Consider the following 19,127-nt stretch of genomic DNA (forward strand, 5'->3'; position numbering starts at 1 on the left):
ATTTGTCATACCAAAGCAAAGTTATACACGCATCAGTCGTAATTGCAAGCTTTTATAATAGTGTTTTCAATAGGTGCCAAGTTTAGCACGGACTGAAAACCTCATAGCCATGAGGTAACAATTGTGAGATTTCTTACCGCTACACCACATACTACTTGGTTGTAACTCTTGAGAGTGGTAAGGCGCAAGTAGATAAGATATGCTCCAATTTTCCGTCTATGATAATGTTGACAAGGATAACCTTCTTTGAGCCTATGTCAAAAAAAAAAAAAAAAAAAAAAAAAGAAAAAAAGAAAGAAAGAGAGAGAGACTAGATCACAAGAATAAAGCTTGTGTGTGACTTTGCTTTTATTCTTCATGTTGTAAGGGGGTAATGCTATATCACACAACTACTAGTACTATAGAGAACTACTGATATTATAGGGTGGGGTTTGAAATATCCTTTGTTTATGATTAATTGTAATATTTTTTCTTTTTCATTTTCATTTGGTTATAATATTTTAAATATATACAAATTTTTTCTCTCTAAAGTCTCTATCATCATCAACTACTCTGCATAATATAGATTTTAAAATGCTCATTTTGATTCCCACTTCTCACAATCTCACCTTATAACTTTCACAAGACTATGTGTCAAATCTAGTGTTGTGATTAATCAAAAATAGAATGAATATCGGTAAAAAAAAATGCCTGACCTAATTTATTTTAACTTACTTCATAAATGGTCAATTCTAATCTTAGAGTAAGGTCTTTTCAAATATAAAGGGCCTGTTATCTTCAGATTATTTTCAGTTCACTTCATTTCTTAATTTTCTTCTCACATACAATATTCAGCTCAGTTCAATCAATCAGAACAGACCCTAAATAATGCTATAATTCTTGAATTTGGAATTTGGATCACTTAGTTTGTGGCAAGTCATTTTCAACAGCTCTAAAATTCTAAATTCATCAGTGGATCAGCCTGCACTACAAAAAGCCCAATCCAAAACATTAGACCACATTTTTTGTGTTCACTAAATATTTGCATATTCCACTTAAAATAAAAAAACCTTCCAGAAAATTAAAAACAATCAATGGTTGAGAATCAATTAATTTCATCAAAATTGAATCTGACGGTCATGATCAACTCTATGTTCACAATCAGATAAAGACTACCACATGAACTGATAAACTCTACCCACCATAACTTTCTCTCTCCTCCATTATCAAACCTTCAATCTTTTTTCTAATTTTTCCTCTAATCCCCTTCTTTAAACCCTTCATTTCAATTGAATTTAAAAAAAAAAGAAAAAACAATTTCCCCCCTTTTCAATCATTTTTTTTTTTACAATGAAAGGAAATCCCAGAAACCCTAAAACCCATTTCCATATTTAATTCAATCCCTAATTTTTCCCCCAATTTTTTGAAATGGAAAACCAGGTCTTAAATTTCGACATAGAATTAGGACCTGGGGCCACAATTTCCGACGACGCCATTGAAATCGACGAAAATGATATCCCGGAAACTCCATTTTTACACCCAACTACACATTTCTCATCCGCCATTGAAGGAGAATTGCTCGACCTTGAACCCTACGATGGCATGGAGTTCGAGTCCGAAGAAGCTGCAAAAGCCTTCTACAATTCGTACGCGCGTCGAATCGGGTTCAGCACCCGGGTCAGCTCGTCGCGCCGTTCGCGTAAAGATGGCGCAATTATACAGCGCTCCTTCGTTTGTGCGAAAGAGGGGTTTCGTAATTTGAATGAAAAAAGGACGAAAGATAGAGAAATTAAGCGTCCTAGGATGATTACAAGAGTTGGGTGTAAAGCAATGTTGTCTGTAAAAATTCAGGATTCTGGAAAATGGGTTGTTAGTGGGTTTTGTAAAGAGCATAATCATGAACTTGTTCCTCCTGATCAAGTGCATTGCTTGCGATCACATCGACAGATTTCGGGGCCGGCGAAAACGTTGATTGATACATTGCAGGCTGCTGGATTAGGGCCTAGAAGGATAATGTCAGCATTGATTAAGGAATATGGTGGGATTAGTAAAGTGGGGTTTACTGAAGTTGATTGTAGAAATTATATGAGGAACAATAAACAGAGGAGTATTGAGGGTGATTTTCAGCTTCTAATTGAGTATTTAAATCAAATGAAGTTGGAAAATTCGGGTTTTTATTTCGCGGTTCAAGGAGATGGTGATCATAATTCTTCAGGTAATGTTTTCTGGGCTGATAGTAGAGGTAGAATGAATTATAGTTATTTTGGTGATACTGTAACTTTTGATACTACATTTAGGTCTAATAGATATAGATTGCCTTTCGCGCCTTTTACTGGAATTAATCATCATGGTCATCCTGTGTTGTTTGGGTGTGCTTTTTTGATCAATGAATCTGAATCGTCGTTGGTTTGGTTGTTTAATACATGGTTGGATGCTATGTCGGGGAAGCATCCATTGTCGATAACTACTGATTATGATGCCACTATTAAGTCTGCTATAATGCAGGTTTTCCCTGGTACCCGGCACCGGTTTTGTAAATGGCATATCTTTAAGAAGTGCCAGGAGAAGCTGTCTCATGTTCTGCTTGAGCTTCCGGGGTTTGAGTCAGATTTTCATAAGTGTGTTAACTTGCCTGAGTCGGTTGATGAGTTTGAGTCTTGTTGGTTGTCGGTTTTGGATAGGTATGATCTTAGGGATAACGAGTGGCTTCAATTGATTTATTCTGCTAGGAGGCAGTGGGTTCCAGTGTATTTACGAGATGCATTTTTTGCTGAGATGTCAGTTACACAACGTAGTGATAGTATGAATTCGTACTTTGATGGGTATGTGAACGCGTCCACCAATCTTAGTCAGTTCTTTAAGCTTTATGAAAAGGCTCTTGAGAGTCGAAATGAAAAGGAAGTTAGAGCTGATTTTGAGACTATTAGTACTCCTCCTGCTCTTAAAACCCCTTCCCCGATGGAGAAACAAGTCTCTGGACTTTACACTAGAAAAGTATTCATGAGGTTTCAGGAAGAGTTGGTAGGGACTTTGACTTACATGGCGACAAAGACGGATGATGATGGGCAGGTTATAACATATCAAGTAGCAAAATATGGGGAGGATCATAAGGTATTCTGTGTGCGATTTAATGTCTTAGAGATGCGAGCAACTTGCAGTTGCCAGATGTTTGAGTTCTCAGGGCTTCTTTGCCGACATGCACTGGCAGTGTTTAGAGTGACTAATATTCTAACTCTGCCCTCACATTACATTTTGAAGAGATGGACAAGGAATGCCAAGAGTAGTGTTATGTTGGATAATCCGCATGGAAGTACTGTAACTAGTTATCTAGAGTCCCATACAGTCCGGTATAATTCCCTACGTCACGAAGCTTTTAAATTTGTTGATGAAGCGGCTAGTACTTCAGAGACATATGATGTGGCAATGGCTGCTCTAGAAGAGGCAGCAGAAAAGGTATCCCAGGCTTTAAAGAGCGTGCGAAAGAGTTCTATGGCAAATGGTCCTGTTAAGGACTTAATGAGAGGAGGATCAGGGAATAAATCCAGCCATGACAATGGGATGAGCCTGAGTCAGCAAGTTTCTGAGGTACATGAGAAACTCTCTGATCATTTAGATTACGATTTGCTCTTGCTTCTTGGTATATGACAAATCTGTGCTATGCTGTAACCCCCCCTCCTCTTTTTTAAAGCAATTTTGCTGCTATCTTTTTGTTATAAATATAGCTTGGATATATTCTGTGTGGATGTCATTCAAAAGGGAAAAGAATACTTGAGATTTTGAGATCGGTTAAGCTTTTCCAAAGATGACTGTCTCTAGGAATATATATACTAACCTACAGGATATCCTGTCTGTTCTGTTTGACTAGAGGACATAATACTTGATAATATCACTGAAGCTATGTATGTTTGCATAAGAAACTTTCAGTCAGGAGCAGAAAGTTGAAAACTGCTTTAAGCTGGCACTTCCATCACTTGGGGCCTGCTTTCAGTTTGATCTGTGGGAAACTGGGGTTCTTGGGTAACATTGCCTACTTGTGCAGCAACAGATTCTGTCATGTTTGGAATGAGATTCTTCTTTATGTGAAGAAGAGAGAGAGAGAGGGGGGGGGGGGGGTGGTACCTCAGTAAATTATTGCTCATTTGGTCTATAATAAAGTGCTCAGACTTCAGACTCTTCAGAGTACTGGTGCTCTTAAGTGGACTCAGGGTCTGATTGGCTAGAAAGTCTTCTTTGTAAGAAAAGAATCAAAATAATGGGCACTTCCAATCAACAATTTAGAGTCATTTTGACTTTTTAATACCTCGTTTAGGCTTTAGTTGATAAATTTTTGAGCCTGTAGTTCCGTCTCTTTTAGTTTTTAACCTATGTCAGGTTTCTGTGAGCTCCCCTGCCGTCTCTACAGTCAGTCAGAACATTGCTTATTTTAAAAATAAAAACTCTCATAAAGAATTAAGGAATTGTTTAGGTTACAGAATGGCTGTAACTTAAAAAAACAGCTTCTTGTGATCATAATTGGGCAGCGTTGTGGAAGTAAAATATATGCACCATCTTGGTCCTTTGCTTCATAGAGTTTGCAGCCTCTTAGACTTGGTATCTGAAACCTAATTATCGAGTCATTATAATGTAGTCTATTATGATCCAAAACCCCATTGTAAGTTGTTTGACTCCCTTTGTTTGACAATTAGTATTACATACATTCGAACTCTCCTTGACATGGACTATTGTTGAATTGAGTTGCTTACTTTGGGCTTATAAATGATATTTCAATCGGACAGAAGTATAGAAAAATTTACATGTAGCACTGTAACCTACCTTACACAAGTATGATTTTTAGGATATGAGTGTTGATGAGCTGTATTTAAACTTGTTACTTTTTTTTCCCCTAAATTGTAGTAAAAGAGAAGATGACAAGATTGTATAAACTGTATGATTGTGAGCTGTTTTATGGTAGTCTGATTTGGTGTAAATGGTGATAATTTAACCTTAAACTGTGAATCTTGGTTTTGTCACTTTTGCGGCTCTGTCTGATTGAACCATCCTCCCTCTTTTGAGATTTCCTCATCCAAGCTGAATTGCTGTTCTTGAATCATCTTAGAATTATTATAGCAATCTTGCTATAACAAAAATTGTAGAGGAGAAGCAGGAGTTGAGTATATGTTATAGATTTCCTTCAGTTGATTTTATTTAGGATACCAAATCAGCTCTGAGATTATAACTTTGGAGTTTGGACTGAATCTGCGATTACTGTTTGGGATTGGTTTGTCTTCATTGCTGTATTGGTTTAGTGTCATTTAACTTAAGGATGTTTGGTGTTTCCATTTGATTTCTTTATTCTCTTTTAGCGTTTTATTTTAATGCTGATAAAATTGACAAATTTGACTGTATTACCAACTAGTATACAAGTAAAATGGTTCAACACTCCTTTTATTTCACTAATTTTTTTTAGTCTTTGTGTCTTTCTTATAAGCAACTAAATGTGCTGGGAACTAAAATTTGATACATATATAGCAATAGGGCACAGTGGCACACTGTTAAAGCAATCAGAAATTGCTCGACTATCTAATTCGTTTGCTGCAATCTTTACTTAGGACTGCATGGACCAGAAAATCAGAGAACTCAGTGAGGAGCTAGAATCAGCTAACCGAAAGTGTGAAGTTTATCGAGCCAACTTGCTTTCAGTTTTGAAGGACATTGAGGATCACAAACAACTGCTAGCAGTAAAAGTTCATAATGTGAAGCTTAGCCTCAAGAATGCCATTTAAAAGATACCGTGCAGTTCCCTCGATGTACAATTGTACATTATAACTTTATAAGAGATTTTTTTGTTTAGCTCAATTACTCACAGGATTTTTTTCTCTTTTCTACATAAAACATTGTACATTGTGTGGATAGTAAAGAATTAGAGTTATGTAGGCCTTCGACATACATTGTAACAGTGTGTGTTTCCTAACATCAATATGTAATTAACAGATCACACCAGTAAGTCAGCTTTCTTCTGATATTCTCGGAATAATATTATTTTCCTGTAAGATTTACCCATCTTCAAAAATAATTTCTCTTCGTAAGTTATTCTCCTGATTTATTGTGACTGATCTATTCCGAGCTTCTTCATAAGTTTTAATTTTGCAGGTTGGCAAAGGTTGTGGCTTCATGCAGTTAAACTCTGACACTGCTATATGTCCTGTTTTTTTTTTTTTTTTTTTTTTTTTTTTTTTTTTTTTTTTTTTTTTTTGGTCTATAAGATTAGCTTTTGTTATTTTATTTTTATAGCCACATTAAATGGTACCTATTTATTTATTTATTTTTATTGGGCTTATGAGATACAATCGTACAAGAGTTAATGCTATATGACTGTAAATTATCCCTCAAAACAAAAAAAATGACTGAATTATGAGAGAAACATAAAACAAGGTCAAACTAGGTGAAAAACACAAATTTTAAGGTGATTTTTTATTTACTTATAAAAAAAAATCACCTTAAAATTTGTCATAAGAGGATTATAATTATTCTAATTTGTAAAAAGTTATACTTATATATTATAAACTTTTATCATTTTTTAATATAAATTTTATTCTTAAAAAACACGCATAATAATGTAAGATATTATGGCCTAAAAAAAAAAATGTAAGATATTATAATATAATCAAACTCAGAGATGAAAATATTTTTTTTCTTTTCAAAACAAGATTTAATTTTATGATAATTACTGGGATTTTTTTTTTGAAAGCATTGGGATTTTTTGTCATGCTTTATTAACAATTTTTATGATATATTATATGTTTGACGTTCCCTAAAAAAACAAAAAAATATTCGAATATATTATAAAAAAGATAATTTTATATCTCCAAGATAAAAATCAAAAAAAAAATATTATGTGTGCACTTACAATCAATAAAAGCTATAGCTTTACTTTTTATACTGGAAAAAATTCTGCATTGGCCTCTTATGATGATTGATTGATTGTAGAAGCATTGAATTAAAACACTACAATAAGCTGTTGAGCTTATTTTCATTCTCTAACTACAATGCCCCAGCGTTATAAGATCAAGATGATGTTAAAAAAAAGACAGTTTTCTACCAAATTCGAAGCGAACAAATTCGAATTGCTATGCAAATATGGTTCAGACTTGACCGAATTGGCTGAGAAGGTATTCTATATACAACATACAATATTTCCTGTTACATTAAAACTGATTTTTGCAATCATGGATTGAGGTTCGGAGAAAGTTGTCACATTCACTTCAGTAGAGTGATAGTTTATGTATATTTGTAGAATTGTACTATGATTGTTAGATACGAATCATACGATATATTGGGATAGTTTGACAACTAATTTTGAACCGAGTATGTTGTCACAATGTCATCGACCGTTTCGTGGTTTCGCAGGGTGAATTGAATCCTGTTATTGGCAGGGGAAGAGAAATTGAACTTGCTATGCAAATTTTATGCAAAAGGAGGAAAAACAGTCTTTGTTTTCTTGGGAGTCCTGGCATTGGACTTACTTCAATTGTTGAAGGCCTTGCGCAACGAATTGCTGCTGATTCGGCTCCTCTTCGATTCCTAGGGAAGAAGGTACGTTCCTATATACTCACTACAAGCTTAAATGCTAGCATTATTGTACAATACAATAATTAAAAGGTACAATTTATATACTGTATTGAGTAAAAGTAATGCTTCAAATCAAACGTTGGTTGTACAGGTTATAGCGATTCAGAAGAGAAATATTTTTTCGGGTTGTGAAGCTTCTTTGTCTGAGATTGAGCAAAGGATGACCGCGTTAATTGAAGAATTGAAACAAACTGATGGAATGGTCATTCTGTTTATGAATGAAGTTGATCTTCTTTTAAGAATAGGGGACAAGATTGATCAAGTAAGCCTTCGAAACTACTCTTTGAATTGGCTTTTGGTGTTAGAAATCTAATTTGTTATGAGTTAGTACGTTTGTGTGTAATTCTACGTGCAATACTCACTATACATTCATATATATAATCAAGTAGAAGATGTCACACAAACTCGTCGATGCATTTTTCGTTCCTCATATGACATTATACCAAACATACAGGTATAATGTATGCTCACATTAAGAATTAAGAATGTATAAATAAATCAGTGTGTAGGTGCCTTTACAAAGAAAGAGTACCAAACTTACATAGAGTCAAATACAACTTTAAGAGAACGTTTTCAGCCCGTCGACGTGCCAGAGCCAACAGTTGAGGAGACTCTCCAATGCTTGAAACTTTTACATGTAAAATATGCAGCACATCACAATGTTAAATACTCCAAGAAAGCTTTAGTTGCTGTCGCTCAGCTATCAAGACGTTCCCATAGGTAATGTTCTAAACGAGCTTGTGTACGTGCTTTTTAGTTGAAACATATTTACATTTTAAAGTGTGTACGAAATTAAACATGCCTAAATGAAATGTATCAACTAATACAGAACGAAAGAGCCTAAACAAGTAAACAGTTCTTTTAATTTGATTAATCTACTGCAGTGATGGTTTTGTGATCGACAAGGCAATTGACATGATGGACGAAGCAGGAGCTCGTGTGAGTCTTCAATTGACAAAAGCGGCATCAGACAAGAAAGTAAAGGTGACAAAGGAGCACATAACATCCCTAGATAAGTCAGCTAAGAAGCAAGTCGGAAAGTCTTTTATGCATAGAGTTAGCACCCTAGAGAAGCCTAATTCACTCCTCGAAATGGAAGCATGTCTTAGGAAGCATATCATAGGACAAGAAAAAGCAATTGAAACACTTAGCAGTGCCCTCCTTCGCGCTAAAGCAGGAATCAGGGATACTAAGCGGCCTATTGCAAGCTTCATTTTCACTGGCCCAACTGGTGTAGGAAAAACAGGACTAGCCAATGCTGTAGCCATCGAGTACTTTGGATCGTTGAAGCACATAATAAAGCTCGATATGAGTGAATACAAGGAACAACATTCTGTTTCAAAGCTTTTTGGTTCACCTCCTGGATATGTAAGTCATGGAGCTGGAGGTCAACTAACCAAAGCAGTCATGAATCAACCCGAGAGTGTAGTTGTGTTTGATGAGGTCGAAAAGGCTCATCCAGATATCTTCAACACGTTACTTCAAGTGCTCGAAGATGGTACTTTGACTGATGGTAAAGGTACCAAATTCAGTTTCACCAAGACACTCATTATTTTCACATCAAACATCGGTCACAACTTGTTCAACCAATCAAATTACGACTCAGAATGTGGTGGAGAACAAAACTATCAAGAGCTAAAGGAGCAAGTTATGGAAGAACTTAAGAAGTTTTTCAGGCTTGAACTATTGAATCGATTAGATGATATTGTAGTATTTCAACAAATTAGAAATCGCGATGACTTGATGAAGGTATTGGAGATAATGCTTGACAAATTATACGAAAGGCTGAAACGCAAAGACATAACTGTAGAGATAAAGGATAACGTGAAGAACAAGTTAATAGAAGAAGGGTATGATCCTATCTATGGAGTTCGCCCATTAAGGAGGTGCATTACCAGGCTAATCGAGGATGCCTTAGCTCAGTGGATTGTCGATGGAGATGTTAAGACCGGCGATTCGCTAGTCATTGATCTCGATAGTCATGGCAATGTCATTAAGCTCTAATTTTTTTTGCATTATCTACACAAACCCTTGTTTTAGAGACAGTCACAATATAACTTTTCATTATAAGGGTTATTATTTTTTTCTTTGTTGATTTCTTACCTTGTTTTTACAAAAAAAATTATTTTACGGTAACTTTTAGTATCTCATGATAAGTTATATTATATTATGATTTAGAGCTTATTCTGAGGTCTATAGTTTGAGCAAATGCAGATTGAGAGTACATCATCATTACTCGTATTTGTTTTGAATTGTTGTATATGATTTAAATTTTTAATTAGTACAGTAGTAGTAAAGTATGAAGTATAAGTTGTCCTTAATTAGCTTAATACCTCGAAAATTGTCACGAGTTTGTTTAGTTCATGTACTAGTGTACTACCAGTACCATTAACTGTTGTAAAATTATAACTTTAAATCTTTAATTTGCTCTAGCGTAAAACTGAAAGAACTAATGGCTCCAAAAAAAATAAGAAAATAAAAAAGATACATATGCTAGCTAGGTGCAAATATGCTAATAATCAGTGTGTTCTTTAGTTAAAGAACGTAGTACGTCTCTATTAGATACATATGGTATCAAGGAAAATACAAAGGAGGATTATGATTGACAAAAATAACTTAAAATGAAAGTGAAGAGATTCCTAGACATAAATTAAACAGGATCTTAAGAACTATAAATATTTTGTTGCAACCCCATTAGAAGATAAAATATATTAACTTCAAATAAAAGATAGTAACAAATTTTTATTGAACAAAGAATATCGAATACAAATGTATAATACAAATTAAATACCCTAGGGAGGGACTTACCTTCTAGGAAGGGCCTTCCCAATACCTAGGGTCTAGAACAACCATGTTTAACAATATATAACAATTAGAGTTAACAAAATCAAGTTAAGCAGACTGTCTGCTTTAAAATCCTCGAATCAGCTGGTCTTCAAAACAAAATTATTCATCCCATAACAGTAATAACTCTGATCGACATAACGGACATGTTCCTTTTCTCTTATGTATCCAACCAAGAAAGCAATTCTTGTGAAATACATGAGAACAAGGAAGCATCGCCACATCGTCCGACTTCCCAAACTCCTCTAAACATATTGAGCAATTCTCCTTAACCCCCGAATAACCATTACAAAACCGTACTCCACTTGCTTCTAGACGAAATTCTATGTCTTCTTCCTTGTCGATAATCTCCTCATCATCACCAATATCATCCAAGTACATAGGCTCCTCTTCCTCCTCCTCCTCCTCGTCTTCCTCCATCAACTCATCATAGTTGTACGCGTGATCATCACCATTCTCCTCCTCCACATGGTACACTTCGGCCTTGACGTGCATAACAAGTGACTTACGGCCACAATCACGAACATCATCGAGGAAAAGCTCACAACTTTGTACCACAACATCAACAATAGAATTCCAAGCATTACTATTAACATCATTATCCTTGAGGCAATTCACGACCACATCTTGTAATTCCCAATAAGGGGACTCTCTCTCGAACTCTAAAATTACATTCATTGTCTTCACGTTAACGTCGTCAAGGCCGTCTTCGTGGTACGACATGTTGATGGTAAAGAGAGCATCAACTGGTTTATGGTTATCACTAGTAGTTGTTTGGCTCCACCCAAGATGTAACTTCAACCCCTCGTTTTATCGATGAGGTTAAACACTCCATATTATTCATAATTAAGGTTTAAGGTAAGGCTTAGATCGATGTTATGAAAAAGTAAAGGCATTTTTTTTTTCAACGGAGGTTAAAGGCAATTATTTATAAACAAACAATATATAAGTGTGGCTGACTTGCCCCACAAGGTCACGCCTATTTTTTTTTTTAATTTTTAGATTATCTAATTATTTTTAGATTATCTAATTGATTATAGTAATGATTTGCCATCTATCTTATTACACTCATCCTAACCGACTATCTTTTTCTTTTCTTTTTTACAACTAATTTTGGAAATATATAATAAGAACGAAGATATTATGAGAAAGATATACAAAATCTATATAGGATTCTAACTTAACTTTGAAATATATTATAAACATAATTTTGGAAATTCCTTGCGTATAAAGAAAAGTTCTTTTTTAAGGGTTTGGCTTGAGAATTTTCTATACAAATAAATTACAGTTGAAATTTTTGTTATTCCTCAAAAGTGAAAACACCACAAATAGCTCTACTTTAATATTTCCATGACCAACCAAACCATGAATTCCCCTCTATTGTATTCAAGGTCAATTTCTGGATATGATGTGTTATCTTGGGCATTTGATGATTACTCTACTTCAACCTCAAACCCGAACCCAAACCACCAACTCGACGACGTCTTTACAATCCATATATGCTACAATGATAGCCGCATCCCTAACGGAGAAAAAATTGTTACACATGTGTTAGATAGAACTACTGATTTCGAAGATGAGCTTACGGAATGGGAAGTTAAGGAGTGGCTTGGAGAACTTTACGAGGATGAATATTCTGATGAATGTGTCTATGAAGCAATTGAACAAAGTTGTCAGAAACTTCTAGAAGATGTTGAAGCTAAAACGCGTACTTCTCTTGCATTGATTGTCAAGATAGCCAAGTTGGCTGAGACTATGGATATGGATATCGAGGAAGTTGGTAATAATAATAATAATGATTTCGAGGAAGATATGAATGAGGATTATGATATCGATGAAGAGCTTAAGATGGAAGTGAAGAGTTTCCTACGGAAAAGGGAGTTCCTAAGGCCTATGAATAAAGAAGGGTTTTCATCAAGTAAAGAATCAAGGGGTTGTTCGATTTGCTTGGAGGAGTTTGATAAGTCGGATGATGATTGTGAACAAGAAGGCGCGTTTCTTCCTTGTTCTCATGTTTTTCATGGGGAGTGTGTTGTTTCTTGGATTCTTGAGGGGAAGAATACTTGTCCATTGTGCCGATTTAAGTTTATGCCTTGTTATTTGGTCTTCGATGAAAATTAAGTTGTATTACGCCTCCTTGTGTATAAGGGTGGTGCTATTGATGTATATAAGAAAACGTTCCAATTTATTACTGAATATATGTTGTATCGATCTATTCCTTCACAAATTTTAAAATAACTCTGTTTTCTTTTTTAGCCATGTTTTAGGATTTCATTATAACTTAAGTTGTATGACAATATTGATAACTCATCAATGACATACGGTTGTATAATACTAATTGTATGAAACTTTATATTGTAGCTTTTGATGCGATTGTGAAAGACACGCTGATTGAGCCTATTGTAGAGTATATACTATCAATCCAAAATACATCAATTATTAGACAACCAAAAGTTGATTTATATTTACATCACAAGTCTAAGGTAAGAAATTTGTATTGAACAAAGAATATCGAGTACAATACAAAGACCCTAGGGAGGGACTTACCTTCTAGGAAGGGCCTTCCCAATGCCCGGGATCTTGAAAACTGGTTTATAATTAAAATCTTATTACAACTTTTTTTTTAAAAAAGTAATTATATTCCTGCAGGCTGCAACATAAGCTTGTTCTGTATACGATTGGAGAAAAATGGGTAGACCGGGAGGCATAGAGGTCAGCCTAGTCTGGTGATCTGAATACCTCACCAACGAACGTGTTAACATCAGATTGAGGGCCATAGCTATTGTAATCAATGCTCTTTACAACAGAGTCTGCTTGAATTTCTTTCTGAAGGAGCTGTAGCATATACAGAAATAAGTAAGACTACTTGATAACAAGAAAGCTGCTACATCAAGCAAAACAGAAGCTGCAAAAAGTTCGCGATCATTACCTTAAATGATTTTGCATCATGTTTTGCTTAGCTAAGTACTGGTGGAGCTAGCTTAGCAAAAAGCTAGATATAGGAGTCAGGATATTCTAAGCCATATGTACTAAACTAATAAAAATAACACCTTTTAATATAAATTTATAGTCTTCATATACTGCAACCCCCACATTTACTAACCTAATTCTAGCTGCAAATCACATTTAGGCTTCTTAAGATAACATATGGCAGAAAGTTCACCTAGTTTTCACAATGAATTTTTATAATTAAATCAAAACCAGCAACAATAACTCTATTATGAAGTATTAGGGAGCAAACATACACACAATCACACAAGATAAAAGTTGTTGCACAAAGGCGATACACATACAGATGTAGATGTATGGAACAATGAAAAACAACAATGTCTAATACTAGTACATAAACTGAAACAGAAAAGTGATCGAGTTGGATATATACCTGAAGGCCTTAGGTGACATAAAAAATGTCTATGCCGGCTGATAATAAGCAAGACAACAATTGACCAGCACAACTAGCAGATCGAGCAATTATGACCTGTTAGAAGTTAAAAATGGATCACAAATTACTGTATTATGACAAACTGTTTTTAAAGCAGAGAGCTTATAATAAATAATCAAAAATAGAATGAATTGATAGATTGGAGTGCACATACTCAGTTAATTGTAATGTTGGGGATGTGTTGAATGTTGGGCCAGTCCTTCCTGTCGGGTTGTTTACAACTTTCTTTTAATTCATTTGGACACTTAAAGATCTCAAGTTTCTGAAGGGAGGTGAGGTTCTGCATTGATTCAGGAATTGATTTAATGGCAGTGCAATCAATGATGGTCAGGGAACGGAGACAGTGATGAAGCGATTTCCAAGGCATGCCATCATCAGCGACCTGGTCTTCAGAGAAGCTAAGTTGATGATTGCGATCCAACACTAATGGCTCCAAGGCAGTGAGATGCTCCAAACCCCCTTTTCCGAGTCTCAGCAAATTTGGGCAATAAGAAATTCGAAGGCTTTGTAGGGTAGAACTGTACTTCCGAAATACATCCTCCAATTCTGATAAACTCTCCACCTTCTCATTGGATATTATGTGGAGGTAATTAAGAAATTGGGAGTTGTGCATTGACTTGAGAACACCCATGTCATTCAAGTCCAACTTTTCGAGGCTTGGACATGAAGGAAATGATGTTAACTTGGGGCAATGTAAGATAACCAATTTGGAGAGACGAGGAAATGTGAAGCTACTCCTCAAGATATGGTCATCATCACCCTCAACCAAATCCTCCTCCCTCCACCATCCTTTCAAACTTTTGAGTCTGCGAATTTCAAGAGTTTCAAGGGAGGGGAAGAAAGTAGTCAAGTCTTGACGGTCATTGCCGGTGTTGCTGCCTTTATTTTCTATGTACTCCAACTTCCACAATCTATCAAGAGAGAGATTTCAGAAAATGCAATTTACTCAACAGTGGAATTTGCACCAAGTTGCTACAAATTTTGAAATGAATGTTGACAAGGTGCTGGAAAAAAATAGCCCAATTATCTTGTTCTCTACCCCACCTTGGAATTGTAGTACCCTTGTAATACCTCAAGTCAAATTTCTTGAGATTTGAAGGTGGCTCAAGCTTTTCCATCACCCTTTCCCATTCTACACACCCATCATCATCATAAGAAAATTGTATTTCAACCTCAGTGAGATGTTTCATACCCTTCAAATATCCTCCTCCTCCTCCTCCATCATCATTCATGTAGTTTTTGCCGATTTTGATCTTAAATCCACCTATTAAGTTAGTTAGGGGTTTTAGATCTTTCAGGTCTCCCGCAAATCCTCCTCTGTAGCAACTCTCCTTTCCATACCCACCACAAACAATGGCAGCACCCGAAGGTTGGTCAACTTACCCATGCCTGATGGCATACTAGTTAACTTATAACACCTACTTAAATCAAAGTGCCTAAGACTTGTCAACATATCCATGCCTATAGGCATACAAGTTAAATTGTGACACTCACTTAAATCAAAGTCCGTCACATGGGCCAATAGGAGCCTGCCACGTGTCAAGCAATGATCCGTCCACTATGGACCAATTACGACACGACACGTGTCCTTCCCATGACGCCTGGGATATCCGGCCACCTAGGCCCAACTTCCGAGGGAAGCCCAATCAGCCCAAGGTTAACCTAAACCTAGATTGACACGTTTCCCAAGGTTATAAATACCTCCCTTAATCCTCATTAAGAGGGGGGACATGCTAAAAAACGCAGATTACACACATTAAACACTCTCACCTAGAGAGACCCAATCACTTTAATTTCCGCATTAATTACTCCTTAATCAAGTACTAACTTGACCGTCGGAGGCGGAACTCCCACCACCAGGAGTCTCCGTTGTTTTGCAGGTACAGGCGTCCGGTTCCAGTCTCGGAATTGTAACTCTCCCGCAGGACATCAGAAAACCCCGAAACATTTGGCGCCGTCTGTGGGGAGAGTACTTCTGAGATGACATCCACGTTTGTACCGACTCCTGAAGAGAGACGTCCCCTGGACGACCCTCTAGTTCAGTCGGACCACGATACTGAGAATGAATTTGAAGTTGAAGCTCACACAGCTTCAGACGGGACCCTAAGGGCCCGACGTACCCGTCATACCGAAAGGAGGGAACGGGAACATCTTCATACAGGAAGCGAGCCAGCAGGCGCACCGCCTGTTCGGCAACAACCGACTGATGGGTCTGCTCCCATCACAAGGAGTGAACTCATGACCTTCATGAGGGACTTCAAGGGAGAAATTCAAGAGTTGATCAACAAGAAGCCGCCTGCTCTGGACAAGGAGTAGTCGGCTAAGAAACCCTCCACTTCACAGAAGAGGAAGCCAGTTCAAGGGCGAGAGGCGACTCCTCATCCTAAATCTAGGAAGCGGGAGCCACCTGCCCTTGATTTCACAAAATACCGTTTTCCTACTCCAGGAAATAGGAAACCTGTTCGTCATATTCAGGCGGACGGGTCGAGGAAAACATACACAGACACTCGGCTATTGCTAGAGCAGAAGAAAAGTGACCGATTGTCAGAGTCGGCCTCCACTTCAAACTTCCAAGACAGTCTGCGAAATACCTCGATGAGGCATACTCAGTCGTATCATGAGAGTCAGTCAGGCGGCACCTCCCGTCAGTCCGGCTTTCATAGCGACCAGGCGGTACCAAACTTACCGTTTGTGCCGCAACAACAGTATTTTTTACAGCCACCTCCGTTTGGTGGACATGCAGCAAAAAACGTCCAACCTATGGACTGGCAGCTACGGTTGCTTAGACTTGGCGAACAGCCGTCGGCCTTCTCCAAGGAATTACTGAAGCCGCTCAGCCGGCCAAAGTGAAAAATGTACTAGTAGGCGCCTATGACGGCACTACTAACCCAGAAGACCATCTGATGGCATTCACCAACCTGATGTACCTTCAAGGGTTGGATGATCCCACTTGGTGCAAGTGTTTCCCAGCGACTCTCAAAGGAATCGCACAACAATGGTTCGGCAACCTGCCGACTGGTTGTGTAAATAGCTTCAAGACGCTTGCTTACTTATTCACCTCCAACTTCGCCATGAACATCCCTGCGAAGAAGACGACCCTTGATTTAGGAACAATTCAGCAGGGCGAGAAGGAGGGGCTTCGTTCTTACATCAGGCGGTTTAACCTGATGAGAATACAGATTCAAGGGTTACCGGATGAAGTAGCCTATACTGACTTTTTCAGAGGTCTCAAAGACGGGTCGACCTTCAAATTTGATTTGGTCCGAAAGAGGGTGGCGACTCTTCAAGAGGCCTTGATTGAAGCGGAAGCCTATATACAGGCGACTGATCTTTGTAGTACGGTAAAACAGTCGGATGGGAGAAGGTCCGACAAAAGAGACGGACGACAGAAACAGTCGTCAACCAAAGACGAGAAGAGAAAAGAGGTCTGGGCGGCTGATTCCTCTAAACAGCCGGCCCACAAAAAGAAAAAAGAATTCAAACCATACTCCCCAAAGTATGCGTTTAACAAGGATAGCCAATTTATCCTAAAGGAAATCAAGGGACGGATCTCAATTGAGAAGCCGGTCCCCATGAAGGGTTCTGCAAACAGTCGGAACCAAGAGAAATTCTGTGATTATCATGAAGATGTTGGTCATAAAACCAATGAATGCATCAGTCTCATGCGGTATCTGGACCGCTTGGCTGAGCAAGGTGATCTTGACACTTATGTCAAGACATCTACGGGGAACACTTCCTCAAAAAAGCAGTCGACCAAAAAGAATCAACAGGCCGACAGCTCCGATACAGATGATGCAGTCGTCTACACCATTGCAGGCGGCTTCTCAGGAGGCGGCCCCACTATTAGGGGCAACAAAGACAATATCAGACGGTTAGATGTAAATTCCGTTCACCAAGAACGGCCCTCCAAATATTCATTTCCTGAGATTATCATCACTGAAGAAGATCTAGGAGGGGTAAGAGGGCCGCATGACGACCCTATCGTTATTGAATGTAAAGTGGCCAACCAGAGAGTTGGCCGAATCCTCATAGATACCGGAAGCTCCTCAGATCTCATCAGTAGCAAATGTCTGTCGAAACTAAAATATCAGACTGATTGCATACATCCGGCATCCCACCCTTTAGTAGGGTTTGGAGGAGGAGTCGTCCACCCAGTGGGACGAGTGGATTTACCTATCCGCCTAGGCGAAAAAGGGGAAGGACGACACATGGTAGTCCGGTTCCTGGTAGTAGAAGAACTCTCGGCCTACAACATGATTCTGGGACGACCAACCCTGAATAATTCCAAGGCTGTTATAATCCCATCTCTTATGTTGCTCAAGTTTGAGAGGGATAATGGAACAGTCGGGTCCCTAAGGGGAGATCAGAAGATGGCCCGAGAGTGCTATCTCTCGGATGTCAAACTCACTGTTATGGCCACTGGGTCGAGTGGTGGAAAAATAGACCTTGACAATGTCAAGGAGAGTGCGCCTGTTCAAGAAGCAGGCGGCAAGAAGAGAAAGGCATCCCAGACAGGGGCCGCAAGAAAAGACAGAAAATAGCAATCATTGGCAGAGGAGCAGTCGGATGAATTCCGCCCTCAGCCGGCTGGTGAGCATACGAACCTGATCTTAGACGACTCGCGTCCTGACCGACTAGTCAAAGTTGGGACGGCTGCTCTGAGAGTCCTGGGTGACGACTTTCACAAACTATTGAAAGAATACAAGGACATCTTTGCCTTCGAAGTCCATGAAATGCCAGGCATTAGTCCTGATCTGGCGGTACATAAACTGGCCGTGGATCCGAATAAGAAGCCGGTAAGGCAGAAGAAGCGGAACCATGGCGAAGAAAGAAGTCAGGCGGCAGCCGCCGAAGTTAAAAAATTACTTGATGCAGGGTTCATTCGGCAATGTTACTTCCCAGACTGGGTTGCAAATGTGGTGCTTGTTAAAAATCCGAATGGCACCTGGCAAATGTGTGTAGACTACACAGACTTAAACAAGGCGTGCCCCAAAGACAGTTACCCTCTGCCTAAAATTGATAGCCTGGTCGACTCAACAGCCGGCCATGCTTTGATGAGCTTTATGGACGCCTACTCTGGTTTCCATCAAATTCCTTTATGGAAGAAAGATCAGGAGAAGACGACCTTCGTCACTGATCAGGGGTTATACTGTTACACGGTCATGCCGTTTGGTCTTAAGAATGCCCCGTCCACTTTCCAGCGAATGATAAACACTGTGTTCTTTGATAAAATTGGGAGAAATGTCGAGGCATA

The 19,127-nt window shown here is 38.1% G+C and overlaps 4 protein-coding genes across 4 annotated transcripts; 3 read left to right on the forward strand and 1 right to left on the reverse strand.

Annotated features, from left to right (window-relative positions):
- Positions 1–863: 863 nt before the first annotated feature.
- Positions 864–5,992, forward strand: LOC110682141 (protein FAR1-RELATED SEQUENCE 5-like). The gene is made up of 2 exons (XM_021858397.1): positions 864–3,564; positions 5,568–5,992. The coding sequence occupies exons 1-2, from the start codon at positions 1,408–1,410 to the stop codon at positions 5,739–5,741; spliced, it is 2,331 nt and encodes a 776-aa protein (XP_021714089.1). The 5' UTR covers positions 864–1,407; the 3' UTR covers positions 5,742–5,992.
- A 1,012-nt stretch (positions 5,993–7,004) lies between these two features.
- Positions 7,005–9,591, forward strand: LOC110737369 (chaperone protein ClpC, chloroplastic-like). Its single transcript, XM_021917725.1, has 5 exons — positions 7,005–7,127; positions 7,366–7,551; positions 7,679–7,849; positions 8,090–8,307; positions 8,472–9,591. The coding sequence occupies exons 1-5, from the start codon at positions 7,005–7,007 to the stop codon at positions 9,589–9,591; spliced, it is 1,818 nt and encodes a 605-aa protein (XP_021773417.1).
- A 757-nt stretch (positions 9,592–10,348) lies between these two features.
- On the reverse strand, positions 10,349–11,154 carry LOC110737377 (E3 ubiquitin ligase BIG BROTHER-related-like). The gene has a single exon (XM_021917735.1). The coding sequence runs from the start codon at positions 11,152–11,154 to the stop codon at positions 10,534–10,536; it is 621 nt and encodes a 206-aa protein (XP_021773427.1). The 3' UTR covers positions 10,349–10,533.
- A 642-nt stretch (positions 11,155–11,796) lies between these two features.
- Positions 11,797–12,552, forward strand: LOC110737387 (E3 ubiquitin ligase BIG BROTHER-related-like). Its single transcript, XM_021917744.1, has one exon. The coding sequence runs from the start codon at positions 11,797–11,799 to the stop codon at positions 12,550–12,552; it is 756 nt and encodes a 251-aa protein (XP_021773436.1).
- Positions 12,553–19,127: the final 6,575 nt, after the last annotated feature.

The sequence above is a fragment of the Chenopodium quinoa genome, unplaced genomic scaffold (genome assembly GCF_001683475.1).
Source record: "Chenopodium quinoa cultivar QQ74 unplaced genomic scaffold, ASM168347v1, whole genome shotgun sequence".
NCBI classification, from domain to species: domain Eukaryota; kingdom Viridiplantae; phylum Streptophyta; class Magnoliopsida; order Caryophyllales; family Amaranthaceae; genus Chenopodium; species Chenopodium quinoa.

Coding starts and splice junctions, on each gene's coding strand:
- LOC110682141 (XM_021858397.1), top strand. CDS start 1,408: ATGGAAAACCAGGTCTTAAATTTCGACATAGAATTAGGACCTGGGGCC. Junction 3,565..5,567: donor TGAGTCAGCAAGTTTCTGAG/GTACATGAGAAA, acceptor ATCTTTACTTAG/GACTGCATGGACCAGAAAAT.
- LOC110737369 (XM_021917725.1), top strand. CDS start 7,005: ATGCCCCAGCGTTATAAGATCAAGATGATGTTAAAAAAAAGACAGTTT. Junction 7,128..7,365: donor TGACCGAATTGGCTGAGAAG/GTATTCTATATA, acceptor GTGGTTTCGCAG/GGTGAATTGAATCCTGTTAT. Junction 7,850..8,089: donor TAGGGGACAAGATTGATCAA/GTAAGCCTTCGA, acceptor TAAATAAATCAG/TGTGTAGGTGCCTTTACAAA.
- LOC110737377 (XM_021917735.1), bottom strand. CDS start 11,154: ATGTCGTACCACGAAGACGGCCTTGACGACGTTAACGTGAAGACAATG.
- LOC110737387 (XM_021917744.1), top strand. CDS start 11,797: ATGAATTCCCCTCTATTGTATTCAAGGTCAATTTCTGGATATGATGTG.